Source organism: Mus caroli, unplaced genomic scaffold (assembly GCF_978045245.1).
Source record: "Mus caroli unplaced genomic scaffold, Mus_caroli_1 scaffold_3, whole genome shotgun sequence".
NCBI lineage: Eukaryota > Metazoa > Chordata > Mammalia > Rodentia > Muridae > Mus > Mus caroli.
Window position 1 is genome coordinate 53667714 of NW_028227258.1, and position 17872 is coordinate 53685585.

Below are 17872 nucleotides of genomic sequence, written 5' to 3' on the forward strand. Positions count from 1 at the left end.
TATTTTGGTGATACTGTTTGAATAACATTTTAATACAATAATGAATATGTTTGAGAGATGTCAAATGCATCCAAAGAAGGTAAGTATTGTAAAGTCTATATTTACTCCTTAAACAAAGTGTGCAAAATGACTGAAAATCATTTGATAGTGAACGCCAAGTAAACCAAAAGAGAAAGAAATTAGAAGTTGTGGCAAACAAATCTGACACTAAGAAATTTGGTGTTTTGGGAGGAATCTGTATCAATCTCAGTATGCAGACAGTAAATCATGAGGAATATTTAGAGGCCTTCAAAAGCTGTAAACTCAAGAAGGGCTCAAACAACTCTGTTTTCTCAAGACCTGTATAAAAATGACTTGGAGTGCATAACTAGTTATGTCAAATTTCCCTGGGTGTATGTTGTAATCCTGAGACTACTGTAGCTACTTCTGGATTATAGACAAAGCACCAGAACGCATCCTCTTCATGTTGTCATTCTCAGTCTGCACCAATCATTAAAAATTTCCATCTCAATGTGAAGTCAAATAGAAAATCCAGAGAAAATTGGTTTAATCACTACTTCCCACAGCCATTTTATTACTATAACCCTATGAGCAGACATGATTTCCTCAAAATTTCACATGAAGCACTGCAGATGTTGATGCTTTGAACATGGAATTTATTATGAAAGCAAGAAACAAGGAAGGTGGTTTTACAGGAAGAAAAATGTTCAGAGCTTAGCCAAAGCTGACAGATGAAGATAATTTTTTTGTTTCTTCCCTGCTGGTATAGCAGACAAGACATATATCTTAGTTCTACTCTGGGATTCAATTCAGGAAAGATCGTGACTTAGTTCTATTATTCTCCATGGAAGCATGATGCAAAATCCATCGTGAAAAAACCGTTGAACTTGCTCTTATTCTGAGAGTTTCAAGTAGAAATCATTGTCTAAAGCTCCCCTCGATAAGGGGCCTTGCAACCTGAAACACACAGAGCAAGACACAGCGGTTACCCTGGAGGCAAGTGGGAAAGAAATGCACAATCTAGGGGACATGAACTAGAGAAGCATTTGACTTCAGTGTCTTTCAGTTTATATCAGACAACAAATCCAGACATAGTATTTTGGGAATTTGCAACATCATCCCAGTGGTTAACCAATTTCCAGTTCTTAAAAACCTACCTCAGGGCAGGCTGGACTCTCAATTAAAAATATTGCTTTTACCATTCTTGCCATAAGCAGTACTTCCTTGATACCCATTGGGTAAATGAGTTTGTTAAAATCTCAGAATAAACTAGAATATACAATCAATATGGACAGACACATTCATGCCAGTATTTTCAAAGTATTTCTGAAAAAAAAGTCCCACAGGGACAGATTTACACTCTAATGACATGGCTAAAAGAGGAGAAAAATCTGATAGTAAGGGTGAATATAGTTTCTGCAGACTCATAACCTGAATAGTTAATAGACCTTGCAAAGCCTGCCTCACATCAAGGTATCCCTGGTTCCTAATAAGTGTGCAACATCAGTTAATGGATTTGTAGAGAGGGGCGAGGTGTATATAACTTTTAAAAGAGCACATGAATGAATGGGACAAGATGACTCAGGAGTTAGATTGGGGGTATTCAGGCAGACTTTGAGTGAATGAAGGGTATTATACACTATGAGTAAAACTCTAGTGTCTCGTACTTGCACTGTGTATATTGAGATCTCTCTTTAAAGTAGATGTCAGAGGGAAACGTCCCTGGTGACAGAAAGAACCACTGAAGTCATCCTTGTCCAGGGGCCAGACCACAGCACCTCCTAAATTGTTGTCCTTGAGCCACTGAGCCTGTTGAAACAGAGGACATTTAGTCACTTGATTCCCTGGGAATCAGACTGCTATCTCAGCACATTCAATGTTCTAAGCTTACCTTCAAATTGAAGCTCCTCACATTGTCATAACCAATCCACTCATTACCCACATAGGCATAGGGTACTTCCTGGGTGGCATCAAAGATCTCAGTGGCTCCTTCATTCAGAAATGTACAAATCTTTAAATAAACAGATTCAAATCTTCTAAATATTAATTCGAAGAAGGGAGAAAACATTCAAGTCATTTATCATTTCTCCATTCTCGTGTGGAGTTTTTTCTATTTTCTAAAAATGCTTTAATTATCTTAGAGTTAAAAAATATTTCCCTGAATTTCCTGGTTCTACAGGACACAACTACATATTTCCCCAGACTAGGAATGTAGTCTAACTTGAGGTTCATCACTAGTCCTCATTACAACATTTTTACTTTCTGAAACTTTGTCCTGATTAATAGCTAAGTAGTAGTATTCAAGTGGATGATTCTTATATCCCAGCCTCCTAAAATTTGATATTCTAAGTATTAATCATGAGGGTTCTCAGTAATCTTCTTAGCTTATACAGTCATACTGTGATTCCATCTATGTATACACACTTCTGTACATTGAATTTGAGGTCAAGTATATCAAACTAGGTAAGGACACAATGGAATACTAATCCTTGAATTATTTTTAAAATGATCACATGTTGCCCTCATATTTGTTCTGTATTTTTAGAATCAATCCCAGCAGTAAATAGATATCGTGTAGTCATATTTATGAATATTATTGTTTGGTATGTTGTACCCACTTGTATATTCTAAAGTACCTCTCATCATTAATTACATGAATGTATACTATAAAATATGTAAGCACTTGTCATATTGTATCTGCTTAGGAAGAGTACATACTGTCTACACTAAAATACACTTCAGCTGATTCCAATCCTCAAACAGAGAAATGGGTCTGTAAATCACTAAGCACACTAAAACCAATATACTGACCTCAAAGTAAGCCAGGAGTCCTTGTTCATTTGTGTACTTTCCTGGTGGTCCAGCACTAACAGTAGGGGCACCTATTCCATTCTTAGAAGGGTCACTCAGGGTAAAGGTATGCCCATATGCTGGAAATCCCAAAATGAGCTTCTCAGAAGCTGCTCCATGGTCCTTCCAGTAGGTAATAATTGAATCCTGTAGTGACAGAAAGTAAAATTTTTGCTAGAACCTCTGGTAACCTGTGTTTATATAGATTAGTTTTCCCCTCTTGTATCTCCAATTGTGTGAATTTATAGGTAAGAAATAACATCTGTTTTCCAAAATGGATTACTTAGTCATAGTTTTTCAGATACAATAAATGGCACAGGCTCATGCATTAATTTCTCAATTCCACTTGAATCTGTTAATGTCTTACCACATTGAGATCAGCACTCTTTCCAATGTCATATGGCGATTTATAGAGGGGACTATTTTCCCCAGTGTAGCCATCCCTGGAATCATGGAGATCATATGTCATGACCTGAATATAGTCAAGAGACCTGGAGTAAAGGAAAGTTCTTAGATTCAATGTTTCTGTTATGTTTCTTCAAGTTCATCTTTGTATTCTTCCCTAATATACATCCTAATATATGCATCATTTTTCTCCCTATGGACTCCTGTCTAGTTCTCTGATTTCATTTTTCTACTGCTATGTGGGCTGAAAAACATGTATGTGTAAAGTTACCATCTGCCACTCCAAAGATCAAAAATCAAGCAAAGGTATAAATAGATCATCATTGAAATAAAACAGTTAGGAAGTAGATTGTTAATAAACTTAAGCATGGAGCTTGGGGGAGACTAGGGAAAAGATCATGACTTGGAAATAAATAAAGGATATAGAAAGATAATTAAGTGAATATACTAGCTGGTAATCTAAATAAAATATGATATTCATAATTGAATACATGTAATATGAATCAGTAATACTGCTACTGCAAAGAGACATGAGCTATTAAATGAAATCATCAGTGTCAGGCATGTTTCACTTCTAGTACATTATTTTTGTATGGTCATCAGAGACACCAAAAATAATCCAGCATATTTTAAAAGCTCTAGGATGTTCACCATAACTTGATGCTAAAACCATACTGATGAACAATGCACATTAATTTTAGACATAGCAAAATCAAACCACCAAGCAAATAGTACAGATAGGGAGACCTTTGGCTCCATTCCTGTATGTAGCACAGGATAGCATTGTCTGGCATCAATAGGAGTAGAGGTCCTTAGTCCTATGAAGGCTAAATTCCCCAGCATAGGGCAATGCCAAGGCAGTGAGGAGGGTTTAGGTTGGTTTGAGGGGAAGCTCCCTTATAGAAACAGGTGGCAAGAGGATGTGATGGAGGTTTCTGGAGGGAAAACTGGAAAAGGGGATAACATTTGAAATGTAAATACATATAATATCTAGTAAAAATGAGAAAACAATATGTCATAGCAGCTTGTGTTTTATGCACAATACCTGCAGGTATCATGTCTCACAAAATTCTAGCACTTTGGTCATGAGTTCTAGACCCAAACCCAACATATTATAAAGAAGATATTAATTAATGGCTGCAAAATGAATCAGTTTCAAGCTCTCTTAGGAATGTGGCCATTGGTAGGTGCCTGTATTCTCATGGATGAGCCAAGAGCCAGGTGTATATTGGATTTAGAATTTGTGTAAGGGAAGATTAATTTCATTAAAAACTGAAAGCATTTACCCTAGAACTCCCTGTTACTAAACTACCAATCAAAGAAACCACATGGTGGGACTCAGGGCTCTAGCTGCATATGTAGCAGAGAATAGCCTAGTCAGTCATCAGTGGGAGGAGAAGCCTTTGGTCCTGTGAAGGTTCTATGCCCCAGTATAAGGGAATGCCTGGCCCAGAGAGCAGGAGTGGGTGTGTTGGGACGTAGGGGCAGGGCGAGGGGTAAGGAAATTTTCGAGGGAAAACTAGGAAATGGAATAACATTTGAAATGTAAATAAAGAACATATCTAATAAAAAATAAGTAGAAAACAATCTGAAAGCCAAAAAACCTATAACTCAGAAGAATATAATTATAGCTATTAGGATGATTTACAGAGGAAGCTATTAGTGAATGTATATGATCAAAATGCATTATATTAATGTATGAAATGATTCTATAGATAAACACATTATATATAAGATAAATAAATATAAAGTTAGAATTTTTTCTTAGGACCATTTTCATTCCTATGTAGTCAAAGCATACCCATAACAGTGCCTTGAAGCAACCAATAAATAAGTGACCTCTGCTTAAACCCACACAGGAGTCCTGAAGATGGATTCCCACTTACTGAGACAGCTCAGGGATCTTGTAACCAGACTTGATTATATCTATGATTCCTGCTCCTGTGGAAGTGAGTAGCAGCCTTGGAATGTCTTTCTCCACGGATTCTTCCTCAAAAGCTTTACGCATTTCCTACAAAAAGTACAATGTACTTACATGTTGTTTCATAGTTTTATGATAACTATGAGTCCTATAAATTATTTCAATGGACGTTTACAATTTTTTTATTTTATTGTGTAAATACCTCAATAAATCATTGAAATAGATCATATTAATATATGGCTACCTCATCTGTATAGAAATTTAAAAAATATTGTCTTAGGAATCCATGTTTAGAACACAGGCTTCAATGTCCGTTCAAAGCTGATTCTCAATCCCACACTCTAGAAGTGACTCCCATCTGAGCCTGTATCCTCTTGCAATGGTGCATGGACATGCTGACATTGCTCTGTGGTAGAAGTAGCTCATAGGACCTCTATCCTGCCTAATCAAATATTGAAATGAGAAGATGACAAAACCTAAGAAAGAGGTCCCATTCAGTGCCTCTTTATAATCCACAGGATTCTATGTGTGTCTAATCATATCTTCAAATTCAGGTTCTTCTCATAGCAGAATTATTTGGATATGACAGACTTTTTAAGTAGAATACGTGTATTTCTTGTATTCATTTTTCTTCTCATTTTTTTCTTCTAATATGTTTTGTAGGTATTGTTCATTGAGTTATTTCTTTTTTTGAGTGATGTGGGGAGAAGATATGAATTTGGTTGAGCACAGAGGTAGGAAAATAAGTTAAAATAAAATTTTATGAAATGAAGAAAGAAAGCATAGCTCCATGTGTTGCATGTGGTAAGAGGATTAAATGATGAGACCATTTTACTTGACAAAGTCATAGATCACTTCAGATGATAAGCATATCAATCGTAGAATGTGTGTTTAAATTTTGTGTTGTTTATTGAAATCATTCATTATTGTAAATGTCAGTCAGAAGCTTAATTTAGTTTACTTTTCTGATTCTACTTCTATCAAAGTTATTAAAAAATATCATGTCAATCACTAGTACTTAATATTGAAAATTTTTAGAGGCAGGGTAAAAATACATTGAGTACACATTATGAAAATAATTTGTTGCCTAGTGTCTAGAAGAACAGAATGAAAATTTTAATACATAAACAATGCTTTTTATTTAAAAATCCTTTTATGAGAAATTGAATGAATTTTTTAAGACCATATAGGATACATAAAGGCATTTTACATGCATGTAAGCACCAGAGAAACCAGGAAAGTTTAACATACAGCTTCCCTCTACAAGAGATGTATAGGTGTTCTTGGATTGATAACAATGATGCAGGTGTACAACCGGGCAATCCTTTGTTTTCTAATAAATCAGGCTCTTCCCATATCTGCTAGAATTTCCTTTTCTCAAATCCTTTACCTGGAAAACCTTGAGCATCACTTTTAGGCTATAAATCCCATCCTTATAAGTGATATAATTTGGGTTTTACAACAGCCTAAGTGACTTGTATGCTATCTTATGTCATCCAGACAATAGGGACAGCCACACACTTTATGTTTACCTCAGTAGAGCTGCAGAGACACCCGAAGCATGGGCCATTTCTCTGAGTCCATGATACTCATTCTCATGAAATTGTTCAGATGTGTCTTGTAAATAATATCAGGGTAAACATGTGTTAAACTGTTATAAACTTTGACTGAGCTAATTGTTATTTGAGTAATTTTTTCAAAATCATTTTGTGTCTAAATATGACTAAAGGAAAGTGGTCTGGGACCACCTCTAGAGTCCTGGTGTAGCACTTGTTACAATAAATGTGGGCTGAGCCATGTTACATTTTTTCCTCACACTGATTGGTTTTGTTTTCCTACCTGATGAACGGTGTGCAAGAAATCACCACACAAATTGCTTTACCTTCTACTCGTTTATATTGGCGGTCACCTACCCCTACAGCTAACTCCAGTACAGGGTATGAAATCACATTTCAAACCATGAAGCTTAAAATTGTACATTAATCAACTTCTTAATATAAAAAAGTTAAAGTTAAAAATAGAATGTGGCTCCTCCTGATAGGATGTTAAGTAAAGGCTGCATAATAAAGGATATAGTAAGCTTTCATAAATTTTACATAGATGAGAAATATTTTTGCAAGAGATTTGTATGAAGGAAAATATTTATTCTATATGAGGTCTAAGGATGAGGCAAAGTTATGAACTATGCTGCAACAGGCCATGTGAAAGTGCTGCTTTGAATTTATAAAGAGATTATAGAATGAAATACTTCTTTGAATTTACTATCTATATCCTTCTGTACTTCCCCATTTGTGTAACATATTATCTATGAAGTAGTCTTTTTCTTACATAGGAACATTTGTCTAAACATCTATGAAAAGCTTGAAACAAAAATAAAAGTCTTTGTAGTCCCTTCTTTGCATTATGCAGTGTGCATGTATCTGTGTGTGCCTGACCTTGTTTCTTTCTTTTCCTTTCTCTCTGGCTCAGGAAAAGATAAAGCATTCCAAACCAAAGAACATAGGAAGGGAAAGAAAAAAAGAAAAAAAAAAAACAAAAGAAAAAGAAATACTGAGGGCAATCACCATCCCTGCCCACAAGCTGTAATACATAGCAATAGTCATAAACTGCATGATTTTGGTACAGTGACAGGCAGCTAGATCAATAGAATAGAATTGAAGACCCAAAAATGAACCCACACACCTATGCTCACTTCATCTTTGACAAAGGTGCTAAAACCATCCAGTGGATAAAAGCCAGCATTTTCAACAAATGGTGCTCATTCAACTGGCAGTCAACAAATAGATGGATGCAAATTGTTCCATTCTGATCTCCCTGTATAAAGATCATGTTCAAGTAGATCAAGGATTTCCACATAAAACCAGATACACTAAATCTAATGGAAGAAAAGATGGGAAAGCTTTGAAACCATAGGCACAGGGGAAAAATTCCTGAACAGGACACAAATGGCTTATGCTCTAAGATCAGGGAAAACTCTTAAAGCCAATGCTGCTATGTAAGCCTTCACTAGAATAGCTTCAGGATTAGGAGTTAACATGGTGTGATTATGATGGTTACTGCAACTGCCTGATTTTACCAGGCCCTGTCAGTCTCAGTAAACAGCAGCCTAGTGAATATTAACTGGAGGTCCACATATGAACCACTACTTATTACTCAGTTGACATAATAAAATATTAGTATTATTAATTTAAAAAAACTTCACATCTCTATCCTGGACATAAATGGCCCACATGACTCAGAGAGTAAGTGATCAAGTAATTAAGTTTCTTTCATTAAGCTACTGGTGCTTTCAGCAGAACTTTATTTCCAGAAGGCATCATCTTTTGGGCCCAGAAAAACAAATAGAATTAATTGCCAGGAGCCATCAGCTGTTTGCCCTGAGAACACAGCAGGTTAAAATTGCACAAGTCATTACCGTTTTGGTCCCACAATAGCAAGAGAGTTAAACTGTCAGAGTCACCAGCTCTTTGCCCCCAGAATAGAAAGAGAAAATAGTTAACTTGCTAGAAGCCATCAGCTTCTGGTCCCCAGTGCAGTAAGAGAGAGTTAAAGAGAAAGGTCATCAGCCTTTGGCTTTCATCTGATTATGTCTCACATCAGCACCTGTCAGGTCAGTATATTGCCAATACATTATTAATTAGTGTCACAAAAGTCTAAGTTTTGTCATATTTCTTGACTATTATGTACAGTCCATTAATGTAAACCAAGGTGTTGCATGAGAATTACAGATCTTTAAATAAATATAAAACTCCCATATGATCAGAACTTGATGCCTTTTTGAACTCACATGTCTTTCCAAGTCACTTTATCACAGTTCTCTAACTCCTCATTACAAGAGATGCCTCCTTACCTAATCTAATTACAACAGAGTCCTTCTCAGACCTAGAGCAAGTTTCACTTACTCAGAAGTGCTTGCTAACCCTTCTTCAAGCCCCGTCAGGTACTCACAAGGTTGAGTTTCTTTGCACTCTGGTGTTTCATGCCAGTTAACAAGATGTTTCCTTTGTTGCCCAGATTACCTCATATATGTAACTTATGAAGCTAAAACTTCTGCCTTGATCCTTTCTTAAAATGGGACCCTCTAACTTCTGGCTTATAAGGATTGAACTCTGCATGCAAACAACAGAATTAATTGTGAAACTTACTAGCTGTGTGATCCTGAAGTTACTCAAACACTCTCTGTACATTAATGGTTTTGTTGGTAACATGAAGATCATGACACTGGACTCACTCCCCAGAGGGCATATGATGATGTACTATTGTTCTTAAACAGCATGGAAAGTAATGTCTCACATATTTGTTGAACAAATGAATCATAAGTTAGGGCATATACAGTGCTAAGATTCTACAATCCTATATTTGTTTGGTTTAGTAAAATTCATAGTTCTTGAAATGGAGAGATTTAAACCTTTTAGGACCAAAGAATTTTCCAATTGACTGACCTGCACCAGAACACTGAAGAGATGTTTGTCCTTAGGAGGGCTTCCTCGAGACCCAGGGTACTGCCAGTCCAGGTTGAGGCCATCAAATTTATATTGACGGAGGAATCTGATAACGGACTTAATGAATGTCTGACGGGTCTGAGGAGTAGAGACCATGGAACTGAACCTTATGCATATTGAAAGAAGTTAGTGTTAGACTTCTATGACAAGGATACCTTGGGCACAAAACAGTTCACAGTTGATTTTTGACTCTTTGTCCTTCACCTAGGTGCCCTGTTTCTCTATCATCCTCCATTTATATTCACATCACCTATCTAAATGATACCCTTTATTTTCCTAGCATCATATTAACTACTAACAACTTTCCCTGGTATTTGAAATTTATGTTCATCCTAACCCATATTTGTCTTCAAACATTCCAAGTTCATATCTAATACACAAAAATTTCTTTCTAATAAGGGGCCATAGTTTTATTTCTTGAAAAGTTAGTCTAGAGCAAAATATGACAACCATCTGTTCTGGAGAACATGAAATACTGTAAGTGAATGATTGTTCATTTATTAGTAAAAAAAATACTCTCAGAGGATGCATCCCAAAATATTAGGACAAATGTGAAAATTTAAAGGACATACATGTACATGGAAAGAATGTTAACTGTTTATTTGAGGCTCTATTATAATTATTTACATATTAACCTACATACTCAATTGACTTACTTTAATTTTCTTCCAAAATGTGAAATAATCGACATGTGATTTTACAGCTCTAGCCTCCCTACAAAGCCTAGTAGCCCATGTTTATAGAACTTACGGGGCAGGTCCAAACTTCCATCCTCCAATGGCCAGGAGAGTTTTTAGCTCAGTGTTCCTCAAAAAGGACAGAAAAAGCAAAATATCAAAACACTTGACCTCCATTATCTAAGATATCTGTGCTTTTTATAAATATTTCTAATACTAGTCATTTTTCTGACATAACATTATAGAAGTTTTTCAATATTGAGTAATTCTTAATAAAGTTCTTCATTATCATACTTTAAGCACAGGCTACTTAAATAATAGTAAATTTGAGAAGTGTATACCAAGTAGTGTAGTGACTACTTCTCAGTTCAAGTAACTTAGAACCATAATTAACTCACATTCTCCCTAGTAACAAAAGTGACAAGTATATGGATCTTTATTATTTCTCAATCCTCATCAGTAAATACAAACTATTCCTCTTGGAAGTATACATCTTCACTTAAATACTTTGTTTGACACATCAAATTCCATAATAATTGATTAGCAACTTTGAGAAGACATTAAACTTCTAGGGTCCTTGCCTTTCCTCAGAGATTCATTTTCTGTGATCTGTGGTAGGAATAGGAATTGCTTTCAGGCATCTACTTATAGTTTTGGTGAAAGGCATGCCAGGGACACTATTGAATATAAGACCTTGTATTGAACTCATTTGCAGTTGGAAATTATACCTTAGATTTTTCCTAAAATTAATGTTACTATGTAAAGAAGATGTCATCTGAGTCTTGTAGACCGTTGGTATGACTAAACTCCCTAACCTGTCAATTGATGGAAATAAATTTTCAGTTTATTGTTAAATATAACAAAACTTTTATAGATATCAAACATTTATGATTCTTGGGAGAAGAGATATTTACCTTCTAATATCCCACACTTCTAGATTCCTGAATTAATTTATAAAGATTGCAGTTTTGTTGTTTCTCAAAAAACAAACAAACAAATGACAAAAAAAGATGAACCACAACACTGATGTTTCCAACACTAAGATATCTTTTACAAAGTCAGAGAAGGTAATAAAAACAATCACATACATCTTTGCTATTTATCATGTGGCTTTCTACGTTTAAGTGACAAAATTCCCACAGCCAAAGGTTCCTGGGAAAATAGTGATCACAGAAGTAATTCTAACAGGAAGTTGTGACCCAGGCTCACACAACAGAAAAATATTACCTGAATGTGAAGTGGGATGTAAACATAAGATATGAAGCTTCTAAATTATTGAAAGAACATGGAGAAACCCCCATGTGGTTGATTTGGACCATGAATATTTTTATTATGTATTAGAAATTTACAAGCTACTATTGAAAGATTAAAATAGCTTTGTTGTTTTTCTTTCTCACAAATAAAATTAGGGAAAGAAATAAAGTCAATAGAAATAGGAGGTTTAGACTAGAGAGAGTTTCAAAATGTAATATGATCATGAATTAATATAAAATGCATAAATCAGTAATTGAGTATCAAGATTATAAACCATTTTATAGAAAAGGAAAATCCTTGGAACAATGTCCTCAAAGAAAGACACTTGTTTAACAGTTGAATTTAGCAAACCTAACACCATGATTAAAAGAAAATTTAAATTTAATCTGCTTTGGCCTATCTTTTCATGTCTCTCTAGGTAGCTATAACAGTGGAAGATAAAACCAAATCAATATCATCAAGTATATGGATGAAGTAAAAATTTGTACAGTCCTGGTGTAAATATAACTAAGTACAGTTACACTAAAAGCATCATGAAAATCTTTTAGAATGGTAGATCTGCCACATGATCTAAAAACTCACTCTTCAGTTTATCTCCAAATTACACATACCCAGGGTTTTCAAGAGGAGGCAGCGTGTCAAGAGCTACTGTAGGTTTATTCACAAATACAACTTAAGTCAGAGTAATCATCAAGACTTAGGTGAAAGGACAATGTGCTGTGTTTCCTATATATCCAGAAGTACTACTCAAACATTAAAAGTATTAAAATTGGTGTTGTTTCTGTGGAAATGTATTTTTGAAGCTTGTAGTCAAGGTATTAAAATAAATAGGTGTAAGACAGACAAATAGAATATGGTCTGAATCATAAATGGTATCTATAATATTTGAACACATAGAATGTGAAAATAAAATGATGATTCTAACTGAGAGATAGGAACATAGTGTTGGTTAAGCAACAGAATAAAGCAGGAAGAATATTTCAAGAACTATGTATAGGAAGAACCCTACATAAAAAATATGGGGTCGTATAACATGTGGTTATGAGACATTCAGAGGTATATGCAGATTCAAGGACATGAGTGATAGAATAAATAAAAAGATGAAGGTATAGCCTGTCTCAATTTAAAACTCAAGAATACACTAATGGAATCATCATTTATTTTGTTGATTCTGACATACAGTTTAGAAGAACTGAGATATAGCAACTATTAGAAAACTGATACCGACCAGATATTTCTGTCCTTACCTGTCTTTCAGACCATTTAATGCTTCATAGTCCCGCAAGTCTTGCTCACTTGTGTAAGTGATCTCATTATTCTTCATCCCAGCAAAGGCATAGATCAGGTGAGTACACAGGCAGGGGTCAATATTACCAGGTTTGAAACTCCCTTCTGTTGGCCTGTCCTTCGCCCAACTGGTATAGTAGCACATCAGCTGGTAGGTAGATCCTGTGGAAAGTTATCAGAGGAATAGTGTCCTGATGTTGATGCCTTATCTTTGGCTAACAATTTTGCCTTTATGAACTTATTTGTTTAGCATCAGACATTTTCTAGTAAGGAAGAGATAAGTGTTGAAAATATTTGTGCAAATGAGTATCTCTTTCTAACCAGCCAATGACTCGGTTGCTTACAATTGTAACAAATTCATAGTCAAAACTCAGATACATTTTTGTGCCTCATGAAAAAAAAAACCAAACCCAAAGAAAAGTACAATATCTGTAAAATCCAAAAGTTGTCAATTTCAAAACTCCCAACTCATCTCATTAGTAATGACAGCAGAGAAATTTGATGCTATCCTACTACCCTAGAGGAAAATCTACTATATTTCCACCAACCAATTATCTCTTGATATTTGAGTCTATATATCAAATATAAAGTAATTATGATTATCAGAAAACCACATTAAAATAATGAATCAGGATTAAAGATTCATGTTGAAGAAAGATTTGATCAAAAACTCACCCAGCTGTACATTCAGAAGAATTGCCAGACCTAGAAAGAGAAAGATAGGGAGAACACATTTCTTTCCCTGGATCAATTGATATAACCATAACAATTGGCATAACATAAAATTTGTAATCCTTGTAGATAATCTTACTATCTGTAGCTCATTCCCTCTTGCAAGAGAATTTACTTTGGCAAAAACAAAAAAATACTATTTCAATAATGTGGGGACCTTAAAATTATCATGGCCTTCAACCTTTGCTACACTCTCTAGTCCACACTATCAATATTTCATGTTCCTCCCTCAATGTCCTAATTGTTATTCAACATTAAGTCTACTATAACTACAAGAATTTCTGATTGAAATTATTCACAACTACACCTGCTTAATGTTCATACATGTATGAATCTTAGTTCTAAGATCTGCAATGAATCAAACCTTCTCCAGCTGATGCCACATCTAAAGCACTTAACAGTATCTCCAGGAAACTTTTGGATTTTTGTAAACATTGAACACCCGCATTTGCCAGAGAAAACATAATGACTGACTCCAGTTATCAGTTTGGACTATCAGTGCGCAGCTTAGGATGGAAATTATTCCTGTTGGTGGCATTTTTTTTTTGTTTTCTTGTTTTCTTGTACTGTGTGTGTGTGTGTGTGTGTGTGTGTTTTGAATCATGGTGTCTCATTAGTTACCCAAATCTTGTTTTCTATTGGAAAAACTTATGAGACACGGTGAGTTTTAGGTTTTAATCATCATCATGAATTAAAACTCCTCTTATCTGATTCTTCTAAACATTGAGAATCAAGTCATTTGAATAACTTTGTGAAACTGTACAACATTTCTGAATCACATATGAACAGAGTATAGTGAGTTTTCAACAACTTTATTAAAACAGTGACTAACTCTCACTCTTGGAATAACTGTGTGTTTGTATAGGACAGATCTATGTCATCAAATAAAAAGAATAAAAAAGGACAAATGTGAAATGATGCTGAATAGAGAAGAGGCAAGAAATGTAGACAATTCTCTCTCAGAATCTACTGATTCCCTTCTCTTAAAATAGGTTCCAGGACAGCAATTAGAATAAAGTCACATAATTGCATTTTCAATAAGGAGGCACAGGAAGAGGTGTAAATTAATGAATGGCTGCACAAAAGACAAACAGTAAAGAATACTTGAATGTATATGAGATATTAGTGCTAAGCCTGTGGCATCAATGTAGGCATGAGTGTTCTCCCACAAGATGGACTTATGATAGATAAAAAAAAATCCTGAGTAAAGTGTCACAATTTCAAAAAATAGATGAAGAATTTGAAAGCAAAATGTTGTGGAGTTAAAACTATTTATTTCAGCAAGACAAAGGCTCTCTCTCTGATTTTCAACTTACCTGTGACAACAATGAGCTTGGCTATGATGTCTTCAGGACAGCTACAGAATTCTTCATCCAGTGGGCTTTTTGCATCATTTCAGACCCTGATTATTACGTTTTCTAGGTAATACCATATTTTATGGTAGAAAGTTTTTACCATAATATGTGTGTGGACAATTATTAAACCAATAGCTTCCTACTGTTGACTTATCTACTTTAATATCTGCCCAACAATTTTATAGTTCCATATAACCAGAAGTGCCCTGTCTCCTACTCCTAAGATGGATGAAAACTATCACCCTAGGAAACAATTCATTTTAAATTATTTTGACAGTTCCCAGAAATGCATATTCTTTTCATATACAGGAAGTTATTTTTATTGTTCATGCTTCTTATCTATTAATATTCTTATTCAAACGTAATAAAATGATTCAGTGGAAAATTTAGCCACTGTTAAACAATTTACTGTCTTCTTTCAGTCACAGGAATGTCCCATGGCCAGTGTTTGTCTTTATCTTTTTAATGTCCACGTTTATTTATTTATTTATTTACTTATTTATTTACTATTTTATTTGATATTTTCTTTATTTACATTTCAAATGTTGTCCTCTTTCCTTGTTTCCCCTCTGAAAATCCCCTATGCTTTCCCCACTCCCCCTGCTTCCAACTCACCCACTCCCATTCCCAATCCTGGCATTCCCCTACACTGGATCATAATACCTTCACAGGATCAAAGGCCTCTCCTCCCATTGATGATCAACTAGGGCATCATCAGCTAGTTATACAGCTAGAGCCACATGTCCCACCATGTGTTTTCTTTGATTGGTAGTTTAGTTTCAAGGAGCTCTGGAGGTACAGGTTAGATCATTTGATGTTACTCCTATTGGGAATCAGACCTATTTAGCTCCTTGGGTATTTTCTTTAGCTCCTTCATTAGGGACCTTGTGCTCTATCCAATGGATGATTCTGCTTACTCTTGTACTGTAGAAAGAATTCTAGGTACGGTTATTAGACATTTCTTTGTCTAAGGATAAATGGGCCCAAGCATGTTTCCTTTCCAGCTCAGAAGTTTCCTCTAGTGTTCTGTATGTAGGCTGATAGGAAAAAAGTAGAAACCATTCCCAGACACTAATATGTAAGATGATTTTGGTAAAATATTTCCATTCCTTCAATATTGATCACATATTTTGAGGACTCTGTGTTCATTCCAGTTTACTCTTCCAAATTCTATATGAAACTAGTATATCATATTAAATTTAAAGTTAAGCAAAATTGTGTATTTACTAATTCAAGATAGCACACATAGTCCATTGTAAGTTTTAATCCCACTCCCAATAATATTACTTCTCAAAATACAATAACATATCCATTCTTTACCATTTATTGATATCATCTTCCACTTAATTCCTGTAGAATTTCCAAAGAATATTATTTATATTTTCTGTATGTTATTGACATGGGGTTATACACTCTACTAAGGTGGTGAAAATTTGTATTTTTCATTGTACATGAGCACCTTACCATATAGAGAAAATATCTTGTTTCTGAATGGATATGGTTCTTTTTGATAATAAATTTGATGACCTAAATATTAGGTAAAAAAGAGGAGGTGGGGATTCTTGGAGGCATGAAATATTCTAGGTCAGTACCAGGTACTAGATTATTTGCTGGGAAGATGGGACAATGAGATACGTACATTGCTATCTGCACACAGATAACTAGAAATGTGGCAGTATGTAGGTTAGAATAAATGGTATCTTTTATGTTATATCTAATAAGACAAGAACCAAGCTATCTGGACATGAGATTTATAAATACATTTTGAGTCTGACTCTTATTTTTGTTAATATGGAACTGGCAGGATGAACCAGTAAAAAACTTTTGCAGTACTAGCTTTCTTGTGAGTCTTAAAAGTTATACCTGTTTAATAATTTTGTAAGTTAACTGTATGTATACATTCTAGGATAAATAATATTTTATGGTTTCATTACTATTTATAAGACTACACTAAATTTAGGAGATACTTTGGGAAAAATTATTTACTTGAAATTTACAACAAGTTATAAAAGCATTTATTATGTGCTGGGTTGGCATAAGAATTTCATGCTGCTCTTTTGTAACTTATCTCTTTTTCTGATGAAAGAAATAACAAGAAAAATACCACAGAGATGAGCTATGGCCTATTGACTTAAAGTTCTAGACTATTGATCATTATATATGGAATCTAAGGAAAAAATCCTACTGGGCCACCCTACTGACTATTGTTCATTACATCCCCTATAAACTTTACAGGTATATGAGGTATGGACCTTGAAGACATAATGCCAGTCAAACTCCTCCACAGTGATCAGTAAAATCTGGCAATGTCCTCATGTTCCACCTTCTATGACCTAATTGTTATAAAATTTGAAACCTGTTACTTCTGCAAGTCATAAGGAATGAGATTATTCATAAGGTCCTCTAACTAGTGAGTATACATATAGTAGCCTCAGTCTTCAGAGTAGTAATCAACCAAGCCTTCCGCAAGTCAAGACAACATTTAAAATATGCCATTCAATAGTGTTTGAATTTGGCCATTGTTTACATCAATCTGTCAAGAAACCATGCCACATAAATTGAATGTTATGTCCGAGATGCTATTTTTAGCAACAAAGTAACAGTTTAGTTTTGAAGAGGGTTTCTCTTTGTGTTGATTTGCTTTTTAAATCAGGTTGTCTTATCATGTATGCATGGTTGTATATCTATTGGTGAGTGTTCAGTGCAAAGATTTTGGATTTGAATCAGTATGTAATCTACTGATTACACCTCTACTGGGCGTCTTTTGAACATTCATAGGCAGCCTTCATTTAAATGAATTTATGAAACTGAAAAATTGTGTAGGGCACAGGTTTGAAGCAACTCATAAGCTTTGAAATACTTGGTTTTAAACACCTGAATCTAGCTCTA

The 17872-nt window shown here is 34.8% G+C and overlaps 1 protein-coding gene across 1 annotated transcript; it reads right to left on the bottom strand.

The window, feature by feature from the left end:
- Positions 1 to 890: 890 nt before the first annotated feature.
- LOC110291901 (chitinase-like protein 4) lies at positions 891 to 13033 on the bottom strand. Its single transcript, XM_085835255.1, has 9 exons — positions 12857 to 13033; positions 10429 to 10485; positions 9619 to 9784; positions 5142 to 5266; positions 3218 to 3341; positions 2812 to 2997; positions 1892 to 2011; positions 1668 to 1809; positions 891 to 957 (listed from the first exon to the last, which is right to left on the bottom strand). The coding sequence occupies exons 1-9, from the start codon at positions 12931 to 12933 to the stop codon at positions 926 to 928; spliced, it is 1029 nt and encodes a 342-aa protein (XP_085691381.1). The 5' UTR covers positions 12934 to 13033; the 3' UTR covers positions 891 to 925.
- Positions 13034 to 17872: the final 4839 nt, after the last annotated feature.